At 36.6% G+C, this 20,993-nt stretch overlaps 1 protein-coding gene across 1 annotated transcript; it reads right to left on the bottom strand.

The window, feature by feature from the left end:
• Positions 1-385: 385 nt before the first annotated feature.
• wdr26b (WD repeat domain 26b) lies at positions 386-20,428 on the bottom strand. The gene is made up of 14 exons (XM_077219394.1): positions 19,865-20,428; positions 18,486-18,585; positions 16,056-16,112; positions 14,834-14,970; positions 13,551-13,648; positions 9,570-9,726; positions 9,345-9,483; positions 9,062-9,202; positions 7,305-7,424; positions 6,879-7,024; positions 6,716-6,794; positions 6,052-6,181; positions 5,778-5,972; positions 386-2,853 (listed from the first exon to the last, which is right to left on the bottom strand). The coding sequence occupies exons 1-14, from the start codon at positions 20,068-20,070 to the stop codon at positions 2,828-2,830; spliced, it is 1,731 nt and encodes a 576-aa protein (XP_077075509.1). The 5' UTR covers positions 20,071-20,428; the 3' UTR covers positions 386-2,827.
• Positions 20,429-20,993: the final 565 nt, after the last annotated feature.

Here is a 20,993-nt window from a genome sequence, read left to right as displayed (position 1 = left end):
AGCAAGCAACAAAGGTGAAACCGGGCTCAGTCGGGGGCCAATACACCAAAGTAGAAACCTAATTAAAGCTAATAAAAAATATATATAACAAAAAAATAGTTAATATTTTTTTCCATGTCTGAATGATGATAATGTAAAACTAGTATTCTTTGAAGTAGTCTACATTATAGTATCATATAAAATAAATACCAATGGTATTACCATTTATACTACACTATTACTATACCATGGTGCCACCACAGTACTTTTCGTAGTGGATTATTCTTGTTGTAACAAAGGTAACCAAATATTCTGTAAAGGTTTAAGAATTGGTCACTAAACAAAAAAACTAAAAATATTTAACAGTGGTCTTGTGACCCCATGCAGTTCAATGTGAAATGCCTCATTATGTTTCAAAACCCTGAATGCTTTATTGAAAATATGCATACATAACATTTCCTACACAACAATACAAAACAGTACAATCACTTTTGAAATAACACATTTAATGCAAATGGGATGCCCTTCGGACAGGAGCAATTATTATGACGAAAACCTCTCACATATCTGATACACAATCAAACATGAGAGCAACACACCTGCAGTTAGCTGGGAAAAAAAGAGACCCTCTTGCATATGGTTAGTAGAGTAACAATACTACCCCCATCATCATCATCATCAAATGCATTAATAGTATGTCTACTGCTGTAATGAGCAGGCTTGTTTTTAAAACAATGAGGAATAGCCAAAGAAAGTGACAAACTGCTCTCAGATCAGCTAAATCAACAGCAGGACGTGTCACAGTGCACAAGCATCAGCCTGGTCCAAGCAGCAACCAATTATTGTTGAGATTGTATTAGATGTTAATTAGCTAACGGCACAAAATGGTCCTCAAGTAAACAACAATTCAATGAAAACCAAAACAGGCAGATGTTGCTGAGCAATGCAAAGAGATTTCATTGAAGCCATTCTATATCAAAATCCATTTTTACAAATCTTTAATAACTAAAATAGTCGTTGGAATAATAGAATTGATCGCTCTCAAACAATTGCATTTATAACGAATTTCACGTAGCGCTTTAGCGCCCAGCTGTTAAGATTCATAAAGTTGGCGAGGGTAATCCCTTAAAAATGTTTAATAAAGAGTTTGATGCAAGTTTAGAAAAGATTGTGAATTAATCTGGATATCCATTTAAACTTCCACCTGCGAGGCAAAGGCGGGGCGTTTAGCACCATCTTATGACTGCGGAAAGCATATGTGGATGTTAATAAAATTATGGTTAATGTAATAATATATATGTTTAAAATAAAAAAAGAATGCTAATAATGCTTAAATTAAAGATTTAAAAAAAGAGGAGACAAATTATCTGGTTATAGTTTAATATAATGATACAGAGATAAAGTCAACCAAAAAAAAAAAGAAAAGAAATATTGTAAACCAAAAAAGTAACAAAAACTTCCATAAAAACAGGCAGAAAAGCATTTCTTTTCAAACATTTAATATCAGTCCATAGCAAATATTTATTTCTCTCCAAAAAGGGGGACTCAAATGCTCGATATTTGGTGTAAACAGCTCAGATCAGGGAACTTGACCGTGTGGATTTAACTGAACTGATGTACAGGCAGAGATGAAATGGTTGTGGATATGTAGTGCGGTCGGAGACGGTTTATTTTAATGCTGGTATGGCTGCTGCAAGAAACATTATATCTGGGGTCTCAGCTCAAATGTTGCTGCATAGGTCATTTAAACGCCACAAACTCCTCATCGGGAGCCGAATATCTGATTGACAGTTTGAGTGTCACAGTATCTTTTCTGTTTAAAGCTGTCGGCACGTTTTCACACACGCTCTGTGTAAGAAGAACGTGCATGTCGCTCTCAAAGTCACGTTTCCGATCAATTTTTCAAACTAATATGATAAAGTCTCTCTCCTGGACGCCACCTCTAAGGTAAGTGGTGAAAACAAGGAACTTCGCTAATAGGTTTCTTTAAAAAAATAATAATAATAATAAAAAAAAAAAGATACAAAATGGTTCTCAAGTTTTAGTTCCACAGATGAAGGTCTCTGGGGCTTCGGTCAGATTCTGTTAAAATGATTTATACAGCTAAACAGGGGACACACTCACGCTGGTGTGAAAACAGTGCCACATGCGGACGTACACCAACTTCAGGCACATTTGAACACACACACACACACACGGCTGTGCTACAGGAAGGAGGCCGAAGCAGAATTTGAGTCCAACACTCAAACTCTCAGAGATCAGAACGTGACCTCTGACCCCTGCTGATGCGTGACGTGGGCCCGGTGGAAACAAATGCATTTGTGTTCTGAAAGATAAAAATAAAACAAAATACAGAAAAACTACAGCACTCCATCATCAACACTAAAAGCCCAAGCTGATCAACTGCTAAAGGAACAAAAGAGAATTGCTAGGACTAGGATTTCTTTTTTAAAAAAGTGTTGAGTCCTTTGCCTCAGGAGGATTGAGAGCAAGAGAAAAACAATGAGTGCGAGTTTAAACACCCGGCCGAACCCTGGTCACCCACCCCGGCGCTCGAGCCTGATGGGCGGCATCTTGTCTTCAGGCCTAATATAAGGGTTATAATGTGGAAACACGGGGAACCCGATGGGAAAGAGATCAGATCCGTGGTTATGAAAAGCGGGTCCCTATGGAGATCAGCGTCAGGGGCCTCCGCTGCCTCCGGACTCCTGAAAGCGAGGCTCTGGATCTCTTTCGCGTTTGCACTCTTGTGTGTCGTTGTGGAGGAGGGCAATGCTGTAATCGTGTTTTTCTCTGTTGGACTTCGCATATTTCTTGTAATAAGAAGCCGTCTGTTCCAGGACTGCCATCAACTGTCCATATTGTTGCAACTCTCTGAGAAAATGAGAGAGATTGACATGTGGTGAAAAGCAACACTTTTACTCAGCAAGGATGCGTTAAATTAATCATGTGACAGTAAAGACATTTATAATGTCACAAAAGATTTTTTGTTTCAAATGAATGCTGTTCTTTTGAACTTTTGGTTCATCAAAGAAAAAATGCATTTTCCACAAAAATATTAAGCAGCACAGCTGAATTCGACATCTATAATAATAAATGCTTATTGAGCAGCAAATCATCATATTATAATGATGTCTGAAAATTCAGCTTTGCATTACAGAAATAAATTACATCTTAAAATATATCTAAATAGATCCACTCAAAATATAACAGTTATTTTTAATTACAATAATAATATTATTTCACAATATTACCAGTTTTACTGTATTTTTGATCTAATAAATGCAGCCTTGGTGAATATATAAAATACAAAAAAAACAAAAAAAAAAACGGTAGTGCATATAACAATTTACAACTTAAAGCTACTATATGTAAGATTTTTGTAATAAAATATCCAAAATCCCTTGAAGAGTGCGATATATTTCCAACAGTTGTATACTTACGAATGTCCCAAAGATTTTTAATTTCAGAAAAATTCCAATCTTAAATAATGGCTTGTCAATGTTCAATTGTTGCCTGTCAATGATGTAATATCCGCGTTATCCCTGGTTTCCCTGGCATAGTAACCATGGCGACAGATGTGGACAACTGCGTTACGTCTAGTGGCATTCTCATGCTGTTGTTGTTTTGTTCAAACATTATGGACCATGGGAAGCAGACTTTGGGACAAAAGGAGAACTAAAATGAGGATCAATACCAGCGTGGCGTTTTCGAGATGCGTGACAAACTTCGACTTGACAGAGACGCTGCTCTTGCATGTACTTTATTAGACAGGTGAGCAAATGTACATAAAACTAATCAATGTTATATAGCTCAACATGATGAAATGTTAGAATATGATCAGTATGTTATTTTGGACCATGGCAAGCAGACTTTGAGACAAAAAGAGGACTAAAACGAAGATCAAAATCTTTCGAGATGGCGAGAGCTCCACGTCTGCGACTAACTTCGAGTTGACAGAGACGCGAGTGTTGCATGTACTTTATTAGACAGGTGAGCAAATGTACATAAAACAAATGTTATCAATGATAATCAATGTTATTTAGTTCAACATGATGAAATGTTAGAATATGATCTGTATGTTATTCTAACGTTGATCTAGCTTAACTTACTTGGTCTCATACAGCCAACATACAACCTAACTAACAACATTCAACACACTCAAATGCCGTTTAGTGTGATCGTGTAACTGTTAAAGCAAGTGAAACAGCGCTGCGTTACCTCAAGTTTGATTCTTCTAATAAACTGACCTGTGTGAGTATTAATTCAGCACTTGAGTGTAGTTCGGTAGAATGAAATGTCCTTATTCTTTTATATCCACGGGACTCGCGTTGTGTGTGGCGCTGGTATACGTCTAGCAATCGTGCCCTGCTTCATACCACAGTCATGTTAAAACATCAATGTATTCACTCATCCATAAAATATCCATCAGCTTGACGACAAGATCCATAATTCAGCTTAATGTGGAATATACGTCATCAGTATACGCCTTTGTTATTGTAAGAGATTAGCGCCCCTGCTGGGGAAAATCCTTGCATATTGTACCTTTAAATGTCCTTATTCCTTTATATCCGAGGGACTTGCATATGGCGCTGATATCGGTCTCTTATTAGCAATCGCGCACTGCTTCATTCCACAGTGATGTTAAAAAACATCAATGTATTCACTCATCCATAAACATTATCAGATCCATCAGCATCACGACAAGTTATGCTCATCAACCTATGCCTTTGTTATTGTAAGAGGTTAGCGCCCCCTAGTGGTGAAAAAATAAATATTGTAGCTGTAAACATAATTACTATAATTATTACATAATTATTTTATATTTACTCCAGACTGTTTTTTAAAATGAACAGACTGTACTTACAAACTTCTTGTTAAATTATGATTAACAGAAGTGCTATTCATTGGTAAAAAGCTTCAGTCACAACAATATGGTTAAGAACCTGTTTGACAGCATAATGGCTTTTGTTAGTCCCAGTTTTTAGAACAGCATTAGAAATACTGCTAAAGTGACAAAACACTGTTTCTGTTCCAGAAAAGTTAGCTCATGCATTCATGACTCAATCACTCGCAATGCACTACTGGCTGAACGTCCGGCAGCCTCAAATGAGATTACATTGTAACAAAGTAGTTAAAAAGATACTAATTCACAAAACCTATTGTACTTCTCTAACAATGTGGCCATATATGTTGAGCATGTGAACGTAATGGCCAATCAGAGGCATTTAAGAATCCATTCAACTGCACTCAAAATGCTAGAGGAAAATGCTGGTATAGCCACATTTTTTAAATTTCAGTACCGTACCTACTTGGTACCGAAGTTGGTACTTTTGACAAGACTAATGTAGGATGGGATTGCTGCAATAAAATGTAAATGTTTTCAAAAACAATGAGAATTTTTTGAAAAATAACTTTTGATAATATAATAATAAATATTTGTTCATAATTATATAGTAATAATAATAAAAAATTGACTGGATTGTGAAGTTGAAACAGTAAAAATACAAACATTTATGACAATATTTTTTTTATAATATGCAAAAAAAAAAAAAAAACAGTAATGTGTTACACAGTCAATCCTATTTATTTAAGAATGTTATTGAAACTCACATTTAAATAGATTATTGCGGTCTTTATGTCAAGTATTATTGAGAGTGATAGTATTTTTTTTGCTTGTGCATCAACTAGGCTGAAACCTAAAGGTCACCCAGTAAACGAATCTGAAGAATCAAAGCTCTAACTAGCAGTGTCATTACACTTGCTGTATATTCTGCGATCGGATAGTATGTCTGTACCATTGAGGCCGTCCAGCTCTTGTGCGTCCAGGAAGGGTGCGGGTCCCCAGATTCGGACCGTGCCGTCATCAGAAGCGCTGGCCATAAGACTGGGAATACACGGGTTCCAGCTGACACAGTTCACTGTGCGTGTGTGTCCCGTCAACTCCACGATCGGAAGCTCACTGCGCTTGTGCCAAATATATACCTTATGATCTGAGAGACAGAGCGAGATTGAGTGACACTCGTTCAAAATACACCCGAGCAAAGAAGCTGAGGAATAAAACTAAGTTACCTTCACTGCCGCTAGCGATGAAATCCTCGTTGTGTCCACCGAAGCAGGAGTGAATGGTGTAGAAACCCTGTGTCACACCCTGAAACTTCCTGACCAACACCCGGTCCTGTAGGTCCCAGAGATGAACGCCCTGAGACAAACACAAGATTTGGTTAGGACACAGTGCGAGACACATTCGCTTAAAAACACTGAACATTAGTAAAACATCACAATATGAAGATATGAAAACATAAAGATAACATTAATTCAATACAATTTAAAGCAATATTCTCAAATAATTAGAAAATTACTTAAACTATTATTTAAAAATAACTACAAAAAACAATATTTTAAAAATTATTAATAATCTTTAACAATTATTAAATTATGAAAAAAATAAGAATAACATCGCTGCAATAAAATAAAATTATTTAAAAGAAAATGAAGTAACTTAATTTTTTTATTATAGCATACAAATGAATTTAAAGATACTAAACAAAAGCAAGTATTGCAGCAATAAAATAATATCTTCACAAAACTTGAAAATGAATGAAAAATAATCGTAAAAATATTTTGGATTATAATAATATTTAATAATTATTAATGAACTACTATTCTTTTATTGTCAAAAACATGAATTTAAAAAGTAACCGAATGAACGCACGTTTGAGACCCATATGCTTACCTGAGTTGCAACATTTAACAAAGCTAATCTTCCATTCTTAGAAACAGTGAAAGACATTATAGGATGATCTTCCTGAACTCTAGAGAAGAAACAAAGAGAGAATTGAAAGTTCAGACACAGTTTCCAAAACTCCGAACCATCTGAAAAATGAACATCTGCTTACATGTTTCTGTCTGTTAGGTCCTCGAAACTATATCCACGGATCCGCTGGTGCGTATCAGAGGCGAGAACAGTCCGGCCGTCGTTCATACACCAGAGGCACTGCACACGCACACCTTCCCACGACTCCAACAGGTTTCCGTCGAGATCCTGTCCAAGCACAATCAACAAGTCAACTCACCTTTATTTATGTAGTGCTAAACACAAAGCTGCGAAAATTGTTTTAAAAGCGGCTTCACATTAATAAACAGGAAAATGACAATCAAAGTGTGACTCAAAATTCTAATTCTGCTGTAAAAAAGCTCTAAAAAGACAATAGCGTGTCATTATTCAGCTCAAGTCAGTTCAGTTCAATAACTGTAAAGTTCATCATTACTAAACTAAAGAGAATCCTGACAATCAAACCCCTTCAAGTCCATTTTGAACTTACACATTGGTAAAACTGCCCTCTCTGTCCTCCTGTCACGAAGCGCTTGGCGTCGGGGTTCCAGGCGACACTGGTTAGGCTGTCCTCATGAGACTGACTCATCTTGGTCCGCAGTTCTCCTGTCTGACCACCAGGTGGAAGAAGAGAGTCAACGGTAAGAGTCGAGCTAAACTTAAAGTCTTTAGGCTGCGTTCGAAATTTAATACTTCCGAATACTATATAGTATGAGAAAAACAGTACGCCAACAGTGCAGTATGTCCGAATACATAGTATTTGAAAAAAAGTAGGCGAAAAGTCCCCGGATGACCTAATACTTCCGGAGAGATCGTGAAGTGCGCTGCGCATATGATGGATACTTTACTATCCCATGAGGCCACGGGAGAGGATTTATGAATAGAGGTGAAGGGATGCCACTGACGCTGGAAGGTCACATGATAATGACAACTTGGTGGATGTAGTATGTGTGGATTACATTCATACTATAGTACACACTTTCATACTATATAGAAGGTACTTTAAGTAAGTTCAAATTCAAATGTAGTGCCTACTCAAACAGTATGTGATTTCGGACGCAGCTTCCGTCTACATCTAACACACTTCAGTGGTGAATCAACCAAAATGGGTTTTTAATAGCAAATGCTGATATCTTCGAGTCGGGTGGACGATGGCCAATTTAAAGCCCATTTATTACACTATTTAATTTAAGGATAGTAAATAACACATGGATAACATGGCTGTAATAAAAATTTAACACAATATTATGTTATAAAATCATTACAAATAAATTAATTTGAAAATTAGTAATTTAAAATAAATATGAAAAATAATTATTACTAAATAATAGTGTAATCATTTTTAATATTCATTATTTTATAGAAAAACATCCCAATTTAATTGTAAAGAGATTAAATAAGACACTACTGCAATAAAAAAATAATTTAGAAGTAAATCAATGAATTTGAAAAATCTGAAATAATTGTAATCATTTTCAATCCTCAATTTTTTTAATTTAATTATAAAACAAAAAAATATGTATAAAGGTAGTAAATGTAAGGATAATATTGCTACAATAAAACAGTACTTTTCATATTAATTTGTCTTAAATGATTGAATTTTAAAGAATTACAATCAGAAAAATTAATTTAATCATAAGTATGAATGGTTTTTAATTATTATAATGTATAATGATCATTATATTATTTGATTTTATATTTTCATAATTATAATTAATAAACTACAGCTAAAAAAAATATACATATATATATTTTGGATATTGTAGTAATGACATAACATGTCTAACATGTTTTCTCTTTTTTACTAAAAAAAATTAGGTTAGGGTTACCAACAAAAAGCTTCTTGCAATAAATTGAAGAACCAAGGTTGTGTATTACACACCTAATCAATGCTTTGTCTATGCATTGCATTTTATCATTTTCAAGTAGCCAAAGAATGATGGAAAGTGCCATATAAACCTTTAGCCTTAAATGTGTCAGAATGATCCTAATCATGCTTTATAACAATTCTACATCAGTAAACAAAACAAGAACAAAATAATAATCCACATCCACCAGTAAAATGTATAATACAATCAATTAATACAATTTAAATATTGAGCCAAAAGAAAATCTTCATGTGCAATTGTCATCTTGTAAATACAACAATGACTTGGAGGTAGCATAAGATCAGCCCAGATTTAGAAAATCTCTTGCTAAAATGCATATTCTGGCAAATCAAAATACAACAAGATGTGCAGTGTTTACCTGAACGTTCCACAGCCAGAGCTCAGAGCAGTCGTCTGGACCGCAGGCGATCAGGTAAACGTCATCAGGACTCCAGGCAAGATACGACACACCGTACGCGTGACCCTCCAGAGTCCGTAAGAGCTTCAACTGATGCGAGTCCTGTGTGTGAGAGTGGATATTTACACCACACCATCCACTTCAAACAGAGCTATTCAAGATGTCAACTCTCACTGAAAAAGTTTGACTTCCGAGATGCTCAAATGTTTCGTTGCATGTCCACATGAAAGACGTCCTCACTCACCGGCTCCACCTGCCAGATGATAACAGTTGTGTCCTTCGAGCCGGTGGCGAGTTTAGTGCCGTCGTTGGAGAACTTGCAGAACCAGACTTCATTGCAATGCTCCGTGAGGATCTGGTGTGTGTAACAGGGAAACTGTTTCCTGCAAACACAAACACGGAGATGTTGAAATCGTTGAGAGCGGAGGAGGGTGTGTGTGTTGCGTTTGAATGTGTAAACGCAGCACACCTGGTGCAGACATGATCCAGCAGTAAGGACACAGAGTCCAGACTGGAGTCCAGTTTGGTGTTGTGATAAAGGCAGTGATCTCTCTGCATCTCCACAGCCTGTCTGAGCAGCGTCTGCAGCCGCCGAGGAGGCAACATCACAGAGGGGGGCAGGTACGCTAAACCATACACACAGACACATGAGTACAATTCAGATAGATTATATGAAGTTAATAGAAAACAGTAAAAGATTGTGTGGGTTGTGTTTGTTTACCAGGCTATACGCTGAAGACAAAAATACCATCAAATATGAGCTAAATCTGATCAGCAATCTTTTTTTTTTTTCATTCTAAAAGTTCAAAATCATAAAAATTATATTATAATTCTTAATTCTTATAAGATTTATATTTATTATACACAGAAATAATAGAAGTCTTATAAAAAAACAATAATAATAATATATAAAATTATTATACCAATATAATATCAATTAAAAATTACAATATAAATAAAAACATAATTTCTGCTATCACTTAAAGTAGTGATTCTCCAGGTAGGCCGTAAGATAACTTAAAATTAATTTAAATATATTAATATAATTCATTAATTTTATTATTAACTCTTCGGGGTCGCCGATCACGCCGGCGTGATCAAGTTACATGACCAGTTTAAGACGTCGAAGCATAAAAACAAAGTCACGTTGAGCGCTGCCGTCCACTTCTGTCGAAAGTGCTGGCTTGAAATTCTATTTTACTTTTTGTTTTGTGTTGATAGACCAAGTAAAAACGGAGATATGATCATTTAAACTTTATATAAAAAAATACTGACGCGTTCGTAAAAGAACGCAAGATGGGATGCGACAGGCGTTGCATTTATTCTAATAACTTCGTCGGTTTTTGTCATAAAACAAAACGGAGAAAAATGTGTGAATCTGCTGACTCTGCTCTTCAGGCTGCACATTTTAGGGAATGGAGGAGGAGCCAACTGAGCTAAGACGCAAAATTGAAAGGCAGAGGATTTTACGGAGTTGATAAAGAGAGACATATATACGTTATATATATAGAGAGAGATTATTGCTAGTTTTTGGAAGAGTTTGAGTAGATTTTGAGAGTAGTTTAGGAGTAGTGTAGATAGTTTAGGTAGTTTAGGAGTAGTTTAGGTAGTTTAGGAGTAGATTTAGATAAACTGTTTTGAGGAGAGGCACAGATAAAAAATAAAAATAAAAAACACCTGATATTTGTTGTCAATAGTTGTATGTATAATTTGATTTTGTGTTCATTTTACTTTTTGTATGGTATATTTGCACTATTGAGGAACCCCTCTTACTCAAGGAATGAAATCCCTGTAATGTAGCTATCTGTGTAATTGTACATGAAGTGTTTTGTAGAGTTTCTAAGCAAAAAGGAAAAGAAAAAACGCCTATTGCCACACCTGCTTTTTGCTGCATATAGTTTAATTTTATCTCAATTTTACATTTTTGATGTTGTATTTGCACTATTTGCGAACCCTCATACTCTGGGAACGCAAGGCCTTAAATATAGCTCTCTGAATAATTGTGTGCACAACATTTTTTAAAAAGTGGCTGAGCTAAAAAGAAAGAAAAAAAGCCTATGGCTACACCGGCTTTTTTTTGTAAATCATATTTTTTTTGTATATAGGTTGATTATATCTGAATTGTACCTGTATATGTTGACATTTACAACTTGTGTTTACATTTTAAACCTTTTAAAATGCTTCATTGAGCATGTTTGTGTTTTTTGTAGTCCAGTCCTTCCAGTTGCATAGTTCGCTGGTGCTAGGCTAAGGGTATGTGCTAGCCTGCCATTAAAAACAGTTTTACCCACTCCACAGTACACCAAAAGCAAATAAATTATAACGCCAGACTATCGATGTAAATGTCTGTTGAGAGAATAATGTTAGAAAAACAACTCTGCATCTCAATGATCGCATTACATTTACAGGAACTAGTTTCTCAACAGCGGCAGAATTTTACTTTGCTCCGGTTAGTAGCACTGTGCTGAAAAGAAAACACAGAACAGAAGCGCAGTCGGGATGTCTAGCTAGCTAGTAGTTGCCTTGAACAACGATATCGAACCATTCGATTGTAAACGAAGGAATTGTCAACATGGTGATTCGGTGTGCATTTCGAAATTGTAAATACAGCGGCAGGGAAATACACTTGCGTGATTGTCATGTGGACCGGCTCTCTCGGTTGCCTAGGTAACTTAATATCACTCCGCCGCTGCTGTAGACTGTGCTAATAAATACAGGGAACAATGTATAACTATTGCAATGCGATGAAAGAGTAGTTTGATTTCTAACAGTATTCTCTCAACAGACATTTACATCGATAGTCTGGCGTTATAATTTATTTGCTTTTGGTGTAGCCTACTGTGGAGTGGGTAAAACTGTTTTTAATGGCAGGCTAGTAGATACTGTTGACTCGCGCTAGCTCAGCACCGGCGAACTATGCAACTGGAAGGACTGGATGAAAGTTTTTGAAAACTGTTTCCACTGATAAATAACACCCAGGCTAACTTGGAAATTAGGTCCGATGTCCAAAATCCTGAACCACCCCTTGAATACATAAAATAAAAATAATGAACAAAGCACCACCTCTCTCGTACGTATACTGTGAGTGCCTGGGATTTGGAGCAGCCCAAGCTGTTTCTCATCGCGCTGTGTGAAATACAGAATAAACGGCGGCTCAAAACACCCAACCGATTCATGAACATGGGATACGCAAACTACATCTCTCAGCTGGATAAGGAGAACCTGTGTCGCTAATATAGTGTTGATTTATGACGTTTGTAATGAAGGAAAAAGATGAATACAGTGACATATAGGAGTCGTACATTAGGTATGGGCGAGTCCGTTATTATTGATGCACAAACAAAAGGTGTATGAAGTATATACTAAGTTGTAAAGAAGGTCTGCATTGACATTTTTACTAAATATTTGGGCAAAAAAGAACACTTGAAGGTATAAATCTTAACATGGAGTTGAAAAGATATATCAATAGAATGCACATTTTTTGTGAATAAAAAAGGTCGGGGTGGGTGGCCTTGCAGTATTGATTCGAGTGGAGGGGGGTCTTGGAGTAAAAAAAGGTTGAGAACCACTGCCTTAAATACTATACAATATTTTAATGTGAAGTAGTTGCATGTTACAAGGACTTTAGTAATAACAGTAAATTATGCACAATTACAAGCAACCAATCCTAAAACCAAACCCTAATCTTAACTATATAGTAATTACATGTAGTTAATTACTATTACTCAGTACTTGTTTGTGTAATTAAACTGTAACAACGTCACCTTAAAATAAAGTGTAACCCAATATTGCTAGATGATGCTAAATATTGGCCAAAAATGACAGAAAAATATAATAATAAATTGGCTAATAACCAAAATTGTTTTGATTTATTGTGCATTCCTAATCAAATCAATTGATGGCTTTTCACACTTGAACTGGGTCATTTTAAACCTGGTTTAAATGGAATCCTGGGTTATCCAGTTCCACATTTCTAATAGCATATTTGTGGACTCACTGACTGGACAAACACCGCATGCTCTAGCATTGCACATCCTCATATTATATATTGCCAACTGTACAATCAAGTTAACCCTGAACTGATTTTTTTGGACTATAAAGGTAAGAATGAGATGGTCTCTGCTTCACTCCAATTGTTGCGTTTTCTGTCACCATTTGACACAGATTTTTCTCCTCAAAAGCCAAAATGATTGTTTATTCAACACACAGTTTTTCCGTGACTGTCCGAAGCATGTGAATATGAGGCACGCATTTGCTTGTCTGTAGCTAAGCATCTGCCATAACATTCGTATTAACAGCCATAACAGTGTATCGCTTCACACGTTACCAGTTTAGCACTGCGGGGTTTTAAAATGATGATAACCCGGGGTTAGGCGCAGTGTGAAAAGCCCTCAGGAGACAATGGTCCTCACATATCGATCTTTGTAAATGTGTGTGTTTGTATACTCACCCTGGAGCTTGTCCAGTAATCTACAACGTGATCCAGCGCCTTTTCCCTCCCATTCCGCCTTTACCTTTAGATCCTCAGCATGGCTGCACATCAGATACCTTAAAAACACACAGCAAATCAGAGTGAGCCATCAACACTGATCAGTGATTTTCATAGTACAAGATCTATATAGAGCACAATAGTAATACATTTTAGCAATTAGCGCTAAAGGAATTTCCCTTGCAGTGATTATGAGTGGCTAATTATCACGATATGCGATTATATTGCCTTTTTTAATTATTTATTTTTGCTATATAAAAAAAGTGTTACAATGTGGTCAACAGGGACGAAGATGGAGATTCAATAACAAAACAGGCTTTATTAATGATCTAAACACTCTGAATGAACACGTAGGAGAATAATGCAAACAATGCATAAACGAGAACTGAACAAGAAAAACTGAAACACAGGGGAAGGAAAGTAAACTAGACATATGTGAAACTAATATGTAACTATATAAACAAATAAGGACATAATCAGTAACACATGAAACCGAGACTAAACAGAGCGGAGAAACAGGAACTAAAGGAAACAGAACAGAATGTCAAAATACTGGTCCACACAACAGAACATAAACCTGACAATAAGTTTGTTGTGCTATGGTTTGTATAGTGTACAGTTAGTTCAAATCCTCAAATCTGACTAGATGAGAGGGTAAGACTGTTGATATTTCCCAATAGTATCCAGCATCAGCACTGTGTTGGTGAATCCATTGACCAGTGCTGACGACATTCATGGAAAATACCCTTAAACGTTGACAGGATGCTACGACAAATATTTCCCTTTCCTCTTTGGACATGGCAAACCTTTTTTTTCATGAATATATGACTCAAGAAGGATAGACACAGGTAATTGCACGTGCTCATTCAACCTCTCTCTCTCTCTCTCTCACTTCACTGTCTGTTGTTTAGTCATTTGTTTACTTCACTTGTTTAGTGCAAATCAACAGAGCCTCTGTACAAATCACAATTGTACACAAATGTGGTGTTATCATTATTAACTTAATTAACATTCAATACACATGCATGAAGTGTAAAAAAAAGAAGGGCATAGCCTTAAAAGTGAACATAGCGGTTGTGGCAGTTAATTGCGTTCCTATGCGGTTGGCTTGTAAGTATTGTGGTATTACAATATTGTGGTTATCGCAACAGCCATATTAGCAATAACAAATAAACCTTTCAAGACAGAGAAATTGTTTATTACAATTAACAATGGCAAGTATGTTATGGTGTCATGTTTAGTACCCGCTGAGCACGTGGATTCGATCAGTGTTGTATTTGAGTGGAGTCAACTCTCCTCTCAACACTTGCAGAGCTTCCAGAACTTTTCCATCCTCCAAATACTCCAAATACTTCTGCTGTAATAGCAGAAACTTCATCCGCTAGAAAGAAAAGAGAGAAAGACTCACTTCAGTGACCCAATCATTTATCATACACATGGCAGAATGGTCAACTTTACATTCAAACTAAAGTCAGAGCTAATATGGAGACACAACAAAAGACATGGTTACAACTAAAATGGCACAAATAAATCTGAGCCCCCTTTGAAGGACACAGACAATGTGAATGCAAAGACAGTTGTTCAGTTGTTTCTGGTATAAAGGTTAGAGTTTGGTTCTTTGAAGAGGAAACACCCTGAGATTGGGTCAGGTCAACAATCTCAAATCTGTGTAGCAAGAAACCAGAAATGACCAGGGACCGGTTGCATCAGTTACAACTTAGCTTAGTAACTATAGACTAATAAATATATACATAACAGGAGATTCACTGAACTGCATCAATAAGCTCATGTTTTACCCGACAAACAACAATCCTTCAGACATAGAAGATGAAGTTGACATTTACACTCATGTTAAGAGAAAGAACATTTTATGAATAATTAACTTGTTGGCTGCTCTTCAAAACCAACCCGAACTAAACACTGTGTCAAACAAAATCAATCATAATAAATAAATCTCATTTCTTATGTTTGTTTGTATCAGTATTTATTTATAAACTGATATTCTGAATGCTATTTACACAAAATACTTGTGTTATTTCATGATTATTCATCGCATTTCAGTGGAAATGTATTTTTACCATAAGCTACTTGAGGCAAAAGAAGTTAAAATAAACTTTAACAGGATAAACTGAAACTCACTGTTTCAACAACTTTTGCTCACAAATTTGAAGGCTGCTACTGGATCATTCAATGTAAACATCATATTATGCAACTATGCATTACTTTACAAAGAGCTTCCGACCTACTAGCTACGTTCTGCCTCAAGAACATATGGTGCAACCAAACTTAATACAGAGTTACAAACTAGCCAGTACTTACGAAGCCTTTAGTGTGGGCTTGACGTTCCAATTTAAGAAAGGACTTATGACAACCCTATCCAGAATGATTTCTACAACACTTGTTCCAGATGAAGCTTCAGAAGCTTTCAGCATTAAGAGTGCATGTGGCCGGGTCTGGTGGTCTTACCACAATAGCGTTGGGTGAATGCATCAATGCTTTTAGCTCGTTGAGGTCGTTTTCAGCCTGTGTCACAGAGAGAAACAGAAGCATCAGTTCAGCATATTGTGGAAAAATACCATCAACCATAGTACAGTCACATCACATAGATTTTACTTTAAAACATTCAAGCTTAGTGACAAATTAAGTCAAGTGAACTTAAAACTCAAAATGGTTTGAATGAAATATAACAGCCCGAAAAAGTATCTGGACACTTTATTCATACTTCAATTCTCTTAATGTCTTTGCATTAAATAACCAAACACCAAAAGCGTATGCATTTTAAAGAAAGGTAAAAAAAAATCAAACTTTAAACAAAAACAGATCAAAATGTGCAAAAGAGCAGCATTTTCTGCATAAATTCCATTTATAAGATGAAAAGCATCATTAGGTGTTTGTAAAGTTGCCTGTATAAATAGAAAGAAAACTAGTAAATAATTAGGTGGAAAATAGGATTCAGCTTTCCCACTGTTAGTTCAGAGCAAACAAAAGAAATCCCCAAATCCACAGAAGTGACTGAAACAGTTCCTTACGCCAGGAGCACAATTTCTACATAGTTTGTTTTATCCCACAAAGAACTCTCAAAATGTCAGCACGATTATTGTTTCTGCCCGACATCTTAGGAAATCTTGTTTTCAATGGTCCAAACCCAAATCCAAACTTTGCTAAAATCAGGTGAGAGATGGTCAAATAAACCTACGCAATTCTGTACAAAATACAGCATATCTGGATTGTTTTTATTTTTAAACTACACTGCAGACAAATATATGAATCCACTTTTCAAACGACCCCAGAGTTTTCTTTCAGTTTGGTCATGAAGTGTAAAGGCCAGCAATCATGTACTGAAAACAAAAATCATACTTGTGGTTAGAGAAAAGAATGGCTGAATTCATCATGGAGCCAAAACCAAAACTCTCTAAACATGCAAAACCACATAAATCAGAAAGAATTAAAGTCTCTTTTTAAGGACCTCCCTCATATACATATTTACACGACCTTTGACCAGCAGTTCAGCCATCAGTCAGCCGTTCAGACCTTAATAAACATGACACGGCCCTCACAACTCATTTTACATCAATAAAGTGAAATTTCCAAGTGAAACAAGATATTTAATGAGGAAAAAGGAGTCACTTTATCCATTGGGAAATGACTGGATTGGTTGTTTTTAATTTAGCACCACAGCTACCATGGATATATTCATGATGAGACAAGTGGGAAAAATAGAAAAAGTACAACAAATCAACAACATAATAAAAAAACTTTATTTAAAATGTAAAGTTTATCTTTGATATTAAAAAATAATCTATAACTAAATCTGGCCTCACTAATTCAAAAGTGGTTAGGACATTAGCCAAAAGTAAAAGACTAGTTATCAGGGTTCCCAGACACATTTCCCATTTAACAACATCCATACTCAAATTTCCAAAATTATTTTTTAGATCATATTTAGCATAAATGGTTCATCCAGCATTAAATAGTAAATATTTGTATTTTCTCAGCTTTATGACCTGCATGTGTTCACCTCTGACACATCAGTTTGATACTGTAAATGTTGGTTTGATGTTGCACGATCACTAAACAGTACAGTCTGATTTAAGTCGATCCTTTGCTCCTTTATTAGATGCTGGTTCGAGTGGCACGTACACATTCATTTAGTGAAGTTCAAAAAAGACTAGCTTATGTTAAAGACACGTTTTGCATAATGAAATTGTGCACTCAGTCGTGTTCAAAAATCACTAAACTTTTGCCACGAAAACAATTAATTTCTTAATTTTATTTTTTAGAAGCTTGAACAGGGGCAATAGCATTGGAAACAAAAATATTTTCCATACTGTTCTCTTTTTTCCATACTTATCCAGACTAGGAAATTACTCTGATCAAATTCCATTCTTTTGCAAACTGCGTAGGAACCCTGTATTATTATGAAAGATTAAAAATAAAAACATATATTTAACATGCACTGATGCATCATGCAAAATAAAAGCACGGAATGCAATGAAGAATGTATTGAGAAAGTACATGGGGTAAACTTTGATGACCACGATAACAGGGACTTTCCTGACAACTTTGAATCTAAACCATCAAAATGACATTCCTCCAGTTTCACAGACAAGGCTTAAGTCTAGTCCCAGATTAAATGCACGTTTGAGCTGTTTTAACTAAATGCAACTTGCAATAGCATATCTTAAAATATATGCTATATACATATAACCTGCATGTATTCACCTCTGACGCATCAGTTTGATACTGTAAATGTGGCTTTGTTGTGCCATTGTTTTGTCTCAAGGCACATTTATAAAAGCTACTTAAATGTCCTAATTGATCTAAGGTCTAATCGTGGCTTAATCTGAGCCCTGTCTATGAAACCAGGCCTAAATATGTCATGTGGAATAAGCTCACCTTGTCCCATTCCCCTTCCATGACGTGGTTCCGAAACTTTGTGGCTGATGGATGCTCCAATCTACAGCCAGATTCCTGCATCAACAAATCCACCGTCTGACTAAAATAGAGACAGATAAAACATTGCTCACTTATTACACCTTTATCAAATACCATAACTAAAGCTTCACTGTTTCTATTTGCCATCATTGAGAAAATCAAAAGCTAGTTCTTCAAGTACTGTTGCAATCTAAAGTTATTAAACTGACTATTAAACTTAATGAAGGATGGCACTTCATGAATTTGTGTCTCTAACACTGATTATTATGTATTAACGATTTCATAAAAGCAATAAGACACTGAGGTCCTGCTATGTAATGAAAATAATCAGTTCTGAAGGGATTCTGGGTGATTTTGTATGCAATTGCCTCCGGCACTCGGCCACATCACAGTTAATATCAGAACAGCAGCACTCTTACTTGTGTCATATTGCTTTAATATAGTCATAGTCATCCTCAGTTATTCACTCGTTTTTATTTACATATATTTTTAGGTTAACAAAGACAGAAAAAACAACAGACAAGCTGAAACATGTCAATGCAGTAAATGATACCATAAATAGGACGTTACAGGTGAAGGTTTCTAGAACAGTGTGAAAGTGTTTTGAATGCAGGGTCCCAAAGAATTACGTCATTCAATGATTACAAAAGAGAGAGAGAGTGTGTGTGTGTGTGTGAGGGGGGATGGGAGGGATGTTTGCAGTTTTCTTGATATTTTCGGCTCATCTTGTAGTCTAGTTCTTGTATGTGTGTGTCCAAGCACAGTGATCTGGATTGTGATTGTTCAGAATTCATGTTTGAGGTTTGAATCTGAATGACAGCTGATGGATTTAGCAGATCTTCCCTAAAATTAGATTCAAGCTTCTTTCTAATGTAAACCAGCTGCTACACACACATTCCACAGCCGCCATTAAAACGCAGAAACACACAGAGGATGTCATCCTGATTTGATATAACGTAAACACAAATATATATTGAATTAACAAAACTATGATGATTTTAAAGAATTCATCTTAACATTTGACACCACTAAAGCAAAAATACGCTTTCGGGCCCCGAGAAATACATGACACACACAGCTGTCATCTGTGATCGCACCTCTCTTTGTTTGCATCTGTCTGACATTCTGGTTGAATTATAGATATTTTTATATTATTTTGTATGGGGTATAAAGGTTTTGATTGTCATTAAACACGACATTAAAAGATCGACGTTGCTCGCTTCGTTGATCACATAACGGCTGCGGTCTAACGTTCGTTGTGTCGCGCGCTCGACCTGTCAAACCGGGTTTTACCAGAACCGACTCGGTCCGGTTGAGCTCCTCATTACAGCAACACTTACTTCAGCCCTAACCCGTGCAGATGCTGTCCGATGAGGCGGATCACATCCTCCTCCGACTGAGACAGACGCTTTTTCTTCTTCAAGGAACCCGAACTCGTCCCGGAGGCCCCCGAAGCCGAGCCCGCGTTGTTCTGGAGGCCGTTGGCATCTCCGTTCTGTGTGCTGGCTGGGTGGTTTTGCTCCTGTACGGTCCCGTTCGACTGCATGTTAGTGCCGGTTCGGCTGAGGTGGCTCGCTAATGGCAGGCCCACTGAAGCCCCGGGCTCTCCTACTCCCTCCGCCGCCGAGGCTCGGTGCTTCTTCCGCGGGGGCGGCGACGCTCCGCCGGTGTCCGAGTCGGAGGAGGAGGAAGCGGAGGCCAGAGTTTCCTCACCGAGAGCGGCCGTGGTTAGAAGCCGGTGAAGCCCGGGGGAGGGGAAAGAGGCGTCGGGCTCCCGCGGTCCAGTGCGCGTTTCGTACGAGGGTCGTTCGTGTTGTTGTTGTTTCTCTCCAAACAGCTGCAGATCTAATGGCGTCCAGACACACTGACGTCACCGGACATTACCCTGTTGCCTCACTTCCGGACGACGCTCCAACCAAAAGAGGGCGCGCAGAGAAACTTAGCAGCAGAGACTTTTAATTCATCAATAATTATTTATGATCATTTATAGAGAGTTCACAGAGAACAGATGTTCAGAGAAGTGGACCTGTTAAAAATCTATAAGCCTGTTTTTGTTTGATAAAACATTCTTAGTAACTATAGTTACCACAGATGTAACAACATCCATTCATTCAAAACCAATCACAATCACAATCAACCATTCAATCAAGATCTATCCAACAATCCATCCATCCATTTAAATCTTTCTACAGACAACCCAAGTGTGCTGTCTACATAAGACTAAAATCTTCTCAATTTTAATTCACTCAAGGTTTATAACCTTCAAATGTCAAATATCCAAAACTTATCTAGTTACAATTGATTATTTTCCTACTAAGGTTATTGAATGATTAAAATTCAACAAGAAGGTACTGAAGTTTGGCTCCGTTTAATGTACCTTGTTACGAGTCATTAAATCATTCTTCTCATTTGTTCAAACAATAAAACACTGAGAATGGCTTAAAAAGCTGCTAAATCCACAATCTACAA

Source organism: Siphateles boraxobius, unplaced genomic scaffold (genome assembly GCF_051911475.1).
Source record: "Siphateles boraxobius isolate OS27281-9 unplaced genomic scaffold, OSU_SipBor_1 8, whole genome shotgun sequence".
In the NCBI taxonomy this organism is placed as follows: domain Eukaryota; kingdom Metazoa; phylum Chordata; class Actinopteri; order Cypriniformes; family Leuciscidae; genus Siphateles; species Siphateles boraxobius.
Note: the sequence above shows the minus strand (reverse complement) of the source record. Positions and strands in the feature narration are given on the sequence as shown.

Excerpts from the sequence above, each read along its gene's own strand:
- wdr26b (XM_077219394.1), bottom strand. The coding sequence starts at position 20,070 with ATGCAGTCGAACGGGACCGTACAGGAGCAAAACCACCCAGCCAGCACA. Across the intron at positions 7,425-9,061 it reads TCTGGCTGTGGAACGTTCAG|ACAGGAGAACTGCGGACCAA; the intron begins GTAAACACTGCA and ends CCTGGTGGTCAG. Across the intron at positions 7,025-7,304 it reads GAGGGCAGTTTTACCAATGT|GATCTCGACGGAAACCTGTT; the intron begins GTAAGTTCAAAA and ends GTGCTTGGACAG.